At 46.4% G+C, this 12,419-nt stretch overlaps 1 protein-coding gene across 1 annotated transcript in view; it reads left to right on the top strand.

Annotated features, from left to right (window-relative positions):
* The first annotated feature begins 132 nt into the window (after positions 1–132).
* The window catches only part of ARID4A (AT-rich interaction domain 4A), a 108,207-nt gene continuing 95,920 nt past the window's right edge, over positions 133–12,419 (top strand). The window contains exons 1-5 of the mRNA XM_015424967.1: positions 133–383; positions 2,018–2,087; positions 4,509–4,619; positions 6,385–6,450; positions 7,770–7,860. Coding sequence (XP_015280453.1) covers positions 2,082–2,087; positions 4,509–4,619; positions 6,385–6,450; positions 7,770–7,860 — 274 coding nt within the window. The 5' untranslated portion in view covers positions 133–383; positions 2,018–2,081. The remainder of the gene's footprint in view (positions 384–2,017; positions 2,088–4,508; positions 4,620–6,384; positions 6,451–7,769; positions 7,861–12,419) is intronic.

Here is a 12,419-nt window from a genome sequence, read left to right as displayed (position 1 = left end):
GAGCGCGGCCGGCCAATCAGCGGCGCCGCAGCGCAGATTCTCCTCATCGGCTTGTTATTGGGGCTGGCTGAAGGGGGGGGGGGGCCGCCGCCGGAGAGGCTCCACTCCGTCAGTCACTCAGCCAGAGGCCGCCGAGCCCGGGCCGCCCGGAGGGGGCGGGGAGCAGAAGAGGCGGAGCCCAGCCGCGGACGGGCCCCCCCCCCCACGGCCGCCGCCGCCACCTCCTCCGCGGCTGTCGTCGTCGTCGACGCTCGCTTCGGTGGGAAGGAGGCGCCGCTCCTCTCGGCGGCCCATCGGTGCCTTCGGGCGGGCGCGCGCGCGCTCCTCTCTCTCGCTCTCTCACGCCCCGGCTGAAGGGAAGGAAGGAAGACGGGAGGCTGCGTGTGAGTTTCCCCGGCTGTTTGTGGGTGGTGGTGGTGGTGGGGTTGGGGAGAAGGGCTGGGGACCCTCCGAGGCTCCCCCGCGCGCCCCCCTCATCCTCCCCCTGCTCTTCTCCCACTCCCTCCTCGGTCTCCCCCTTCGGCTCGGGCTGGGGGGGGGGCTTGGCCCTGCTGCTCCCGCCGCCTCTGCGGGAAAGGTGGCAACTGGTCGCCGTCCTCACTTTTATGATGACTGCACCAGGCTCGGGTTATGGAGAAGGAAAGGAGTTGCTTTTTCCAAAGGCGCTGGGCCCTGGGATCTCCCTCCACAATCCGATCTCCTTCTCCTCTTCTATGGAGAATGACAGATATTGGTTGTTTCAATGTGCTGGGTTGAGTTATGGAGGAGGAAAGGAGTTGCTTCTCTAAAGGGTCTGGGCTTGGGGGGGTGGGGGGTAAATCCGACCTCCTCTTCTTTCTCTATAAGGGATCACAGATATCGCTTGTTTAAATGTGCTGGCCCGGGTTATGGAGAAGGGAAAGGCATTGCTTCTCTAAATGCACTGGGCTCGGGGCAGGAAAGAATGGAAGATACTGCTTATTTTAGGAGGCGGCGGCAAGAAGGGAGCTTGCAAAATGTCCTCCTGCTCCCCCCTCCCCTTTCCACCCAAAAAAACACCGAAATTCTTCTAGGCTCTTCACTCTGTCACTCCATTCAGAGTGGTTGGGTTGTGTGTTGTTGTGTGTGTGTGTGTGTGTAGGCCAAATGGCAGCTGCGGCCTGCAGGCTTGCTCGTGGAAGGAGAGACTCTTAGGGGTTTTCTTTTTTGGGGGGGGGGGAAAAAAGTGAGGCTGGGGAAGAGGAGGAGGAAGTTTTCCAGCTCACAGAGCGAGGAAATTAACCTGAAGTTCGTTTTTGTGCTGTGGGGAGGGAGGTAGAGGCAAAGCTTGATGGGGAAGTGACTTGGAAGGAAGAAGTGGAGGGGGGGGGGAGTGTCAGGGGAAGGACTTTGGAGGCTGGCTGGGGGCCGGGGTGAGACGCGGAGGGGCATGGATCAAGGGTGGTGTCAAGCAGTTATTGAGAGGGGCAGCTAGTGCTGTGATCCCCTGGTACCCTTGGGATCAAGCCCCAGACGGAGAGAAGTAAACATGCACCAGGTCGGGCTGGGAGGTTGGCGAGCGGAGGGTGTGTCTGCGAGAGTGACTGGCTGGTCGGGCCCTTTGAGCCGGGAGCAGCTTCCTGATGGTTTCAGAGTCAAGTTTGGAGGGGGGGGGGGAGGAAGGTGAAGGGTGACCTGTCGGGTCTCTCCTTGGCCAGGCATGCCCTCCTTCCCTTGATCGCCTTCTTTCCTTCCTCCTTCTCGAAGGTGTTGTGGGCCTGCACGGAGCGAGTGTCTTTCTTCCGGGGGGGGGGTGCTGCGAGGAAAGAGGGGGGCGCTGCAAATTTGGATGGCAAGCGGCTGTTGGTGGAGCAGGACTCCATTTGGTCCACTCCGTCCCCGGAGTGAAGGATGGAAGAGGGCACGTGTGTCTGCTAGGGAGAAGGGGTGTATCTAGTAGTCACCTAGAGATTCAAAAGAGAACTCAGCTGTCGAGAACTCTGCCCTATTTCTTGCAAGCATATGGATCTGACTGTTTTTTCCCCCTCTTGCTTTCTAGTATTTTTTGCAGTTGTGGTAAAGAGACATCTTTTGAGCTGGAATCCCTCAAATAACCTTTAAAGATGAAGGTAAGCATCCGTGCGAGCTGCGAATCGCTCTTTCGGTTCTTTTTCCTTGGGTTTCTTCCTTTTCACCTTGGCTCTCTGGAGCTCCTGGGTCACTCTGTGTTCTTTCACTTTTAATACATTTTAAAACGGAAAATAAGCATCCTGTTGAGCACATGCTTGGTGACACATGGGTTACTTAGCCAACAGACTCATCTTTGATTGGTCTACCCTAGATGCTACCCGAATCAGGAAGCAATCAGGTAGCTTAATTACAGCAAAGTGCAGTGTGGCCTTGTGAAATCAGCTGAAGTTAAAGAAATTATCCTATTTGCTGCCTGAAGTTACACTAGCAAACTAGCTAAGTTCTCCGGATTCCTGCCTCACAAACTTTACTGAAACTATATGAAACATTTTTTTTTTGGCCTTGCTTATCTGGCATAGGTTTTGTAGAACCAGTAGAAGCGATTTGCAGAACTAGTGTTTGCCTTTGTAAATTGTTTCTGTATAGAGATACACACCCCTCCTGGAAGTATATGTCTCACTCATGTCTTTTGATGTATAGTTCTTAATAGTTTTGGACTTGTCATACGATGTGCTGTTTTCATTTATAGATGAAAAAGATGAATCAGTCATAGTATTAGTGGAGAGTAGGCAAAAGGCACAAGTTTTGCATGCTTGCATTGACTGGTAGGATATTTTTTCCCAATAGCCTACACAAGAAAGTAATTAAAGTGAGATCTGCGCCTCATGTACAGAAACTGGTACAGAAACTGATACTTAAAGTATCAGAACATCTCTTCCATGTTGGAATTACTTGCAAAACAACAACACCATTACGTCAAGTTGATTTTGGCATTTTTCGTCTGAGGTGCAATTCAGTAAAAGTTAAAATAGCATTTTTCTAACTTTACCAAGATGGGGGGGAAAGAGAAGTTATGTTCTGCTCTTTCATTGAATTGTGAGAATGCCTGTCATTTCTTAACTGACGCTTCCCCGAATTGCTGGGACAGTGGTGGGGTCAATAAAAATCACTCTCTGACTGAACCTGACATTAATAAACCAGCTCCACACTAGAGCAGAATAGTATGGTCCAAGAGTCCAGACAAGTTGTGGTACTAAGCTTTCATACATTTATATATGTGGCTCATCTGATAGCTAGGACCCTGTTGCTAACTGTGCCATTGTTAGCTTGTGTGGGGGCATCCAGGGGTTGAGGAAAGTGAAATGGAAACATTAAAAAAAGGAAAAAGTAATGTCACGAGGCACTGCTTTTTTCTGTTGTTTGTTAAAATCTGTATTCCATATTTAGTTTCTGTTGCTAGTGCCCCTTTGCCTGAGAAACTGTATGAGGAACATTGGCTGAAGTATTTAATGTCTAATACTATCTTTACTAATCTCTATAGACCGGGGAGCATCTTTTCCAAAAACCTCAGACCATAAAATGCAGCTTCATTTCAGAAATGCATACTCTGGCAAGATGGTTCATGCCATGTTTCCATTGCCTGTGTTGTTGTTTTTTGTTCCCCTGAGCAGGCTGTCTTTCCAGGCCGGAGCCCAACAGCATGGGGGAAATGGCCTGGTGAAAACTTTTTAAGATTAGCGCAGTTGCCAAAATCCAATCCTTCCCCTTCTTGTGACAGTTTTTCTTGAAGAAATCCACAAAACAAGTTCGACTAACCTCTGGAAACGTATCTCATGGTATTCTCTGAAATATGGACTGCATCCCACTCCAGTTATCAGGGAGCTGTTTTAGCCTTAGACCCGCCCCTGACAATGGTATGTCCCCGGAGACCTTAAAGATTGTAAGAACATAAGAGACGCCAATCTTGGATCAGGCCAAAGGCCCATCCTGTCCAACACTCTGTCACACAGTGGCCAAAAATACCAGGTGCCATCAGGAGGTCCACCAGTGGGGCCAGGACATTAGAAGCCCTCCCACTGTTGACCCCCCCCCCCAGCACCAAGAAGACAGAGCATCCCTTGCCCCAGAGCCCCTATCTCTACCTTGTGGCTAATAGCCACTGATGGACCTCTGCTCCATATGCTTATCTAATTCCCTTTTGAAGCCGTCCATGCTTGTAGCCGCCACCACTTCCTGTGGCAGTGAATTCCACGTGTTAATCACTCTTTGGGTGAAGAAGGACTTCCTTTTATCCGTTCTAACCCGACCGCTCAGCAATTTCATGGAGTGCCCACGAGTTCTTGTATTGTGAGAAAGGGAGAAAAGGACCTCTTTCTCTACCTGCTCTGTCCCATGCATAATCTTATAAACCTCGATCATGTGTCCCCTCAGTCGTCATTTCTCCAAGTTAAGGAAGAGAACAGGATTTACGTTTTTCCGTTGTGTTACTTATGGCCGTGATAAAAACGGATTCGCTGTAAGCCCTCGGAAGCATTTGATTGATCAGTCATTTCCAGTCTCCCTTTTCCCTCTTCGTTCAGGCAGCGGATGAGCCTGCCTACCTGACAGTGGGGACAGATGTCAGTGCCAAGTACCGGGGTGCCTTCTGCGAGGCAAAAATTAAGACTGTGAAGAGGCTGGTGAAAGTCAAGGTAAGACTGAAACGTTAAGGACAAGTGCGTTGAAGGCCTCAAGGGAATAGGAAATTGGTTTCCTGGACTGTTTATGTGGCTTTCCAAGGTTTTGGAGCAGAGGTCCTCCCGGTCCTACCTGAGAACCTTTTTATGTTGATCTTTGTGTGTGTGTTTTGTGAAGTGCCACCATGTTGCTTCCAATTTATGGCAGCCCTATGAATTAGCAACCTCCAAAACGTCCTCTCATTAACTGCCTTGCTCAGGTCTTGCAAACGGAGGGACGGTGCTTTACCGCTTGGCGAACACCGGCATGTCTGATGCAGCCTTTGTGGGCTATATGTATGTCGCTTGGCCTCCCGGCTTGTTTTAAAAACGAAAACCTTTCTGAAAGGTATCGAATAATAGGATGTTCTTTAGCCTTGGAGTGCTCAGATCTACAGTCGAGGGATCGTTTCTAGGGCCATCTAATAGGGTGCAATCTGCTGGGTTATCAGACGGGCAGGCCTAATGGTCCAGTTGCTGGTGTAGCAAAAAAACAGTGACTTGCTCAGTCATTGATCACAGGAAAGTGTATTGCTAATGGATGCGAGTTAATAGCCCAGTTGCAGGTAAAGTTGTAATAGTGCTTGGTAGCTTGTCTCGTCATTGATAGCGTTTTGTGGAACTTTTAAAAGGCCAACAGATTTACTGTGGCACAGACTTTCTTGGAGCTGAGTCTTGCTTGACAGATTTGTATGAGAGTTTAGGCTTGCTGCTGCTTTGTGCGAGGTTGGATTTAGGCTGTGTGTTTTTATTCCTGGCTGAGGAGCCAGGTAAAAGTCACATGCTGAGCTGTCAGTTTGAAGTTATGTTTGAAGTTAAGTTGTCACGTCATGTTTCGTTCTTCATATGTACAGTCCTTCAGCTCTGAACACATTTATTTAGTTGACGGCAGTTTTATTTAGATTTGCTTTTGCTTAAGTCTACTGTCAGTCCCAGATTGTGACTTTAAATTTTGGTCTTTATGATCTGAGTATGTTTTATGTGTGTTTTAGCTACGTTGTAAGATGCCTTGAGCTCTGTAATGGAAGAAAAGCAGTTAATAAATTTTTAAAAACAAAAAAAGGTATTTGGGAGCATGCTGTAATAATTTGGATGCTGGCACATATGATAAAACCAAAGAGAGTACAGAGTACCAGGAACCACACGAAAGAAAGGGCTACATACTGGATCGTGTGGCCTCTTTGGTATCAGACCTGTACATGCAAGATTTTCAGAATTATATATGAGAAACTGGGTCACAGACATGTGATTTAAATAAACTTTATCCTCTATGTTTGGCTGATAAATAACAATTTACTACAACTGTTCAACGCCATTCTGCAACGGGACTGTAACAGAAACAATTCTGAAGAAGATATCAAACCAGTGTTTTAAGTAGTCGGCAGACTCATCAATTGCTATACTTTTCCTTTTGTTATAACTCACTGTATTATGCATTGAAATTTTTTTTATATATCTATTTGAATGGTCATACATTACTGTATTTTGTACTGTACGTACGGACTGTTTTCACTTATTATACTGTACTTTTTGCGCTGTATAAATACTTGGTTTGCACACAGTCCAGTACATAGTCTTTTCTTTTGTAAGGCCTCTGGTATTCAGTACTCTCTTTGGTTTCACACAGAGGTCCCCCCCCCCTTTTTTTTTCTTTGCTCTTTCTCCCACACATTATAAAACTGTATGTAATATTTGATCAGGGTGCAAGTAATACGGTCTTGTTTGATGTTTCTCTCTATAGGTGGCTTTAAAACAAGATAATTCAATGCAGTTAGTGCAAGATGACCAAGTGAAAGGACCTTTAAGGGTATGTACGCTGCATGTCTTCTACAAAAACAGGAACTGTTTTGTTTTTGTCATTTTTCATTTGATGACCTGATCCAAACCCTACTAAATAATGGCCAAATTATATTTTATTTTCAGTTCTGTCTTGAAACTGCACGAAACGTGTGCTTTTCCCCACTGAAATGTTATTGCAGGAGAGAACAGTTCTATAAGTAGGGTAGTCAAAAAGTGTGGAAATTAATTATCTGTTTAAAAAAGAAAAATGTAATAGAAAGCAGGATTAATTTCTACGCCAGCTGTACATTTATGTAACAGCGTAAAAAAAACAACAACTTCCAAGGCTCGATACAAAGTTTCCCAGTTCAGCTCTCTATAGAATAATTCTCTATTGTGATTTTGTGATAGCAGACACATACTGTTCAGTTACCAGGCAAAACATAGTGGCTTCTGAGCCAGTGAAAGTCATTGTGCTTCCAGCTTGTTAGCATCACTGGGACTTGTGTCTCTGGACTGGGGCATTAGCCTTCTTTCTCTAAACGGGTTTACTGGTTGCGTTTCAGCTTTTCTCTTGGGTATGTCTATGGCTTTCCTATGGGGCTGAATGTGTCTTTAAAAGTTAAGTTGCCCTGTTGGATGCGGCCATTGTTCCATGCCAAATGGGAAGGCCCTATGCAGCATTCCCATGTATATCACCGGCATGTGAGCAGTCACATCATCCCAAGGGACTAAGAGTGCACTAAAATTCCCCAGTGCAGCCTGTGCTAAATCTGATTACCACAAGAGAATCTGAGACTCACTGTTGCTCAAGCAAGCAAGTCTTGTTCTCTGGGTCCTGACTCCATGGCATGAGGGAAGGCCAAGACTTTTGGAGATGACATTAGTGCAGTACTCCTCTGAGAATAAGAAGAGATTGGATTTATACCCCGCCCTTCACTCGGAGACTCAGAGCAGCTTACAGAACCCTAACCCCACAACAGTTGCCCTGTGAGGTAGGTGGGGGCTGAGAGAGCTCTTTCAATAACTGCCCTTTCAAGGACAGATCTGACAAAACTATGACTTGCCCAAGGTCATCCAGCAGCTGGAAGTGGAGGAGTTGGGGAATCAAACCTGGTTCTCCCAGATTAGAGTCCGCGCACTTAACCAGTACACCGAACTGGAAGAAGAGTGGAAGAAGTAGAAACTAACCTTGTGTTTTAATCCAGAAAAAAAAGCGCCTCTGTGATCGGTTGTCAGAACTTCAGAAACTGCTGTGTAAGAGCTATGGTTTGTTTTTGTTTTTTTTAAAAAAGGTAAAAGTATTTATCAACAAGGATATCTAAACTATAACATTCGTCATTACAGGTTGGTGCAATCGTTGAAACCAAGATGCCTGATGGATCCTTTCAAGAAGCCATTATCAGCAAACTGACAGATGCCAGCTGGTATACTGTAGGTGAGTGGTTGTCTCGATTGGCTCAGAGTTCCATTGCCAGCGTACATTCATTGTCATGAGGAGGGCCATTAAGTTTCTTCTGTGGCGTTGGCACCAAGACGCAGTTCAGTTCTTCTCCGGCACAGGCACACTGCAGCCATTCTCGTAACCCTCCGCCTTATTTTCCATTAAAACACAGCACTGGTGTAAACAAAAGGCACGAGACTTATCCCAGTGGTTTGGGATTGGGAAAGGTAACTTGTAACCAGCTCAGATTTGTTGTTTTTTGTCACATTAAGGCAGATGTCAGGTTACTATGGATACATCTGGACAGGTCAGGAAAAGAGTTATACTTCATCTACGGGCTTTCCCCCAACTCACTGCAGTTGAAGTCCATGAAATCTGTGCGATAGGCCAAAGTGTTGGTCTCTGCATTTTCTGTGAGGAAAGAAAAAAGTGCAGCACCTCTTATGAAGGTTTAATGGACCTCGATCATCAAGAAGTAGTCCTTCTGAAGTCCTTGCTTGCTGGCCTGTTGATTTGGTGACCCGGAGCTCTCTGTGCTTTCTCTGGCTGGGGCGGAGTCCTTTGACTGCTCCCTTGTCTTTAAAGAAGAAGAGGAGATTGGATTTATGCCCCGCCCTTCACTCGGAGTCTCAGAGTGGTTTACAATCCCCTTCTCCTCCCCACAGTAGACACCCTGTGAGCAGTGTTCCTCTAAGCTGAGTTAGTGTGAGCTAGCTCACATTTTTTTAACCTCCGGCTCACACATTTTTGTCTTCGCTCAGGAAGGATGGCTACCGAGCAAACTTATGCAGTAGCCAAATTGCTTGCTCACAATTTTAATGCCAGTAGCTCACAAACTAGAATATCTGCTCACAAGACTCGACAGCTTAGAGGGAACATTGTCTGTGAGGTACGTGAGGCTGAGTGAGCTCTGAGAGAAAAGCTCTGAAATTACTTATGACTGACCCAAAGTCACACCAGCAGCTGCAAGTGGAGGAGTGGGGGAATCAAACCCGGTTCTCCCAGATCAGAGTCCATGCACTTAATCACGACACCAAACTGGCTCTCCTGTTAAGGTATACAACTTTTGTACTGGAGGAAAAGCTTCTGGAGCCAGTTGGTGTAGTGGTTAAGTGCGCGGACTCTAATCTGGGAGAACCGGGTTTGATTCCCCACTCCTCCACTTGCACCTGGCTGGATGACCTTGGGCAAGCCGTGGTTCTGATAAGAGCTGTCCTTGAAAAAAGAGCAGTTTCTGTCAGAGCTCTCTCAGCCCTACCGACCTCACAGGGTGTCTGTTGTGGGGAGGGGAAGGCAAAGGAGTTTGTAAGCCGCTCTGAGACACCTTCGGTTAGTGAAGGGCGGGGTATGAATCCAATCTCTTCTAGTCTAGTCCTTCTCCCCCCTTTTGTGATTTAAATTTCAGTGTGACTTGGCCGTTAAGAGTGCTGAACTATGATCCAAAGGCCGGTGTTCAAATCCTGAAGTGCCATGAAGCTAAATAGAGAGCTTTGGGCTAGTTGCTCATACTTATCCTAAGACTATCCCACAGGATTGTTGTGAGGATAAAAAAGGGGCAGGGAGTTGCATTTGGCTCCTCAGAGGAAAAGCAGGATAACGATGTGCAGAGGGAGTATTTTCCTTGATGGGGCGTTCAGTTTTTTTTTTGTAACTGTCATCTGCACCCTGAGCTGTAGACAAATCACGCTGCACTGATAGTTTACTTTTGAGCATCCTTATCTGGGAGCCTGGCACCTCAGCACAAATCCTGTAGTATTCAATGAGGACAAAGAGTGATGAACACGTGGAATTCACGGCCACAGGAGGGGGTGGCGGCCACAAGCACGGACAGCTTTAAGAGGGGATTGGGTAACCATATGGAGCAGAGGTCCATCAGTGGCTATTAGCCACAAGGTATAGATAGGGACTCTCGGTCTATGGCAAGTGATGCTCTGTATTCTTGGGGTTTTTTGGGGGGGGGCAACAGTGGGAGGGCTCCTAGTGTCCCGACCCCACTGCTGGACCTCCTGATGGCACCTGGGTTTTGGCTGCTGTGTGACAGAGTGTTGGACAAGATGGGCCATTGGCCTGATCTAACAGTGGCTTCTCTTATGTTCTTATGTCACATAGGTATCTCTAGATGCAGTTGGCTGACTAGGGTTCAGCTCGACTTCCTTAAGATTCACTCACCTTCTGTAAGAGAGTCAAATTTAATGTTTTGCTTTTCAATTATTGTAGTTTTCTTTTGAATAGAGGAGGAGGGGTGGAATTGTTTTGAAGTTGAGGAACAGGAGGCTGGACATAGCTTGGGGTGGTTAATCCCTTGCCCGGTCACTTCTGGCAAGAAAGAATCTCCTCTGGGCAACTTGTTGCAAAGGCTTTGTGGCAGGGTGAACCCCCCCCCCCCCATAAGGTGGAAAAAATGTTTGCAGTCTATAAACTTCTATGAATGCTTCTAGAGCCAGCATGGGAAGAAGAAAGAACTGAAGCTTCTGCGTGACTGTGAGCCACTCTTGATTTACGTCTAGATTAGGATGTTGTTCAAACAGAACCGGTCACATAATTGTGATACGTAGCATTGCACTCGGCTATTTTCAACGTGGCTTGTATGGTAGATGCAAATCAAGGTTTTAAAAATATGTAGTATTAATCTGCACACGGATGCATCTTGTCTGTCTTTGGTTGACGATGATGATTGAGGAGCTTAGAAAATGGCTTTGGAAGTCTGTGTTGAAACATTATAGGTAGTAAAGTTAAGAGGGTGAACACGGACTTTTACTGGAAGCCTCTTTGTATTGGGACAGGGAGCAAACGCGGTTACAAAGGACATGTTTTACATGCAGCAGAATCTGCAGTGAAGAGATTTTAGGATTCAGGAAGACCCTCACCAAGACACTGGAGAGCCAGTTTGCTGTAGTGGTTAAGTGCGTGGACTCTAATCTGGGAGAACCAGGTTTGATTCCCCGCTCCTCCACTTGTAGCTGCTGGATGACCTTGGGCAAGCCATAGTTCTGACAAGAGCTGTTCTTGAAAAAGAGCAGTTTCTGTCAAGAACTCTCTTAACCCCACCTACCTCACAGGCAATGTTCCCTCTAAGGTGTGGAGTCTTGTGAGCAAAAATTCTGCTTTGTGAGCTACCAGCATTAAAGTTGTGGGTGAGTGATTTGGCTACTGCTCAAATTAGTCTGCTCTGGAGCCATCCTTCCTGGGCTAAGACAAAAATGAGTGAGCTGGAGGCTAAGAAACTGTGAGCTAGCTCACACTAACTCAGCTTAGAGGGAACACTGCTCACAGGGTGTCTGTTGTGGGGAGGGGAAGGAGTTTGTAAGCTGCTCTGAGACTCCCTTGGGTAGTGAAGGGCGGGGTATAAATCCAATCTCTTCTCTTCTTCTCTTCTCCTGTTTGTTATTTTTTATTTTACTTATCCCTTGCCTTACTTCCTAAAGGGTACCAAAAATGGCTTACACCAATCTCCATTTTATCCTCACCTGTGAGGTAGGTTAGACTGAGAGTGTGTGGCTGCCCTGCCGCCAAGGTTATCCCCTAAACTTCCATGGCAGGGATTCCATGTCACATAGGTATCTCTAGATGCAGTTGGCTGACTAGGGTTCAGCTCGACTTCCTTAAGATTCACTCACCTTCTGTAAGAGAGTCACATTTAATGTTTTGCTTTTCAATTATTGTAGTTTCCTTTTGAATAGAGGAGGAGGGGTGGAATTGTTTTGAAGCTGAGGAACAGGAGGCTGGATCCTAGTCTGACACTAACCACTAGACCCCACTCACTCTCAGTGTTTATACTCCTATGACCCCCCCCAAAAAGAACTAGTGACTCCTATTCATTTTACAATGGAGAATAAACTTGCCATACAAAATGAAGTATTGCCGTTGGATTTTGAATTAAAGGGCTTTTCTTCCTTTTACGAAGAGGATTTGTTAGCTTAAAATGCATTCCACGTTATTGAAAGATAATTGCATAAATTTGGAACAGTCTTCACCCCAATGGAACAATAATTCATTATGCAAGTTGCTTCATTCAAGGAGTTCCCTTTGCAGACTTAATACTTGAGTAAACAGTATTCTTGGGAACAATTTTTTTAACGGTTCTAGGATTGTTTCCTGTGAGTCTCAAGGACAAGATTAATTTGATTACCTCAGCCTGCAGTGTTATATTAAGAAACAGCAATCAAAATGGGCTAATAATCAGGAATTTATTTTGCTGAACTTTGAGCAGGTGGTTAAGTAGAAAAGGGGTGCCAGATTCCCCACTCCTCCACTTGCAGCTGCTGGTGTGACCCTTGGTCAGTCACACGTTCTCTTTGAGCTGTTCTCTCAAGGACAGCTCTGGAAAGAGCTCTCTCAGCCCCACCTACCTCACAGGGTGTCCTTTGTGGGGAGGGGAAGAGAAAGGAGTTTGTAAGCCGCTCTGAAACTCTGAATGAAGAAGTGGGGGGTATAAATCCAATCTCTTCTTCTAAATCTGAACTGTGTGGCTGTCTTGATCCCTGTAGGGCTCCAAGAAATGTTCTGTTCTTTGCCCAGGTTCTGCTAGCTTGCAGGATATGTTCTCAGACGTT

This window comes from Gekko japonicus, unplaced genomic scaffold (assembly GCF_001447785.1).
Source record: "Gekko japonicus isolate JY-2015 unplaced genomic scaffold, Gekko_japonicus_V1.1 scaffold3061, whole genome shotgun sequence".
Classification (NCBI taxonomy): domain Eukaryota; kingdom Metazoa; phylum Chordata; class Lepidosauria; order Squamata; family Gekkonidae; genus Gekko; species Gekko japonicus.
Note: the sequence above shows the minus strand (reverse complement) of the source record. Positions and strands in the feature narration are given on the sequence as shown.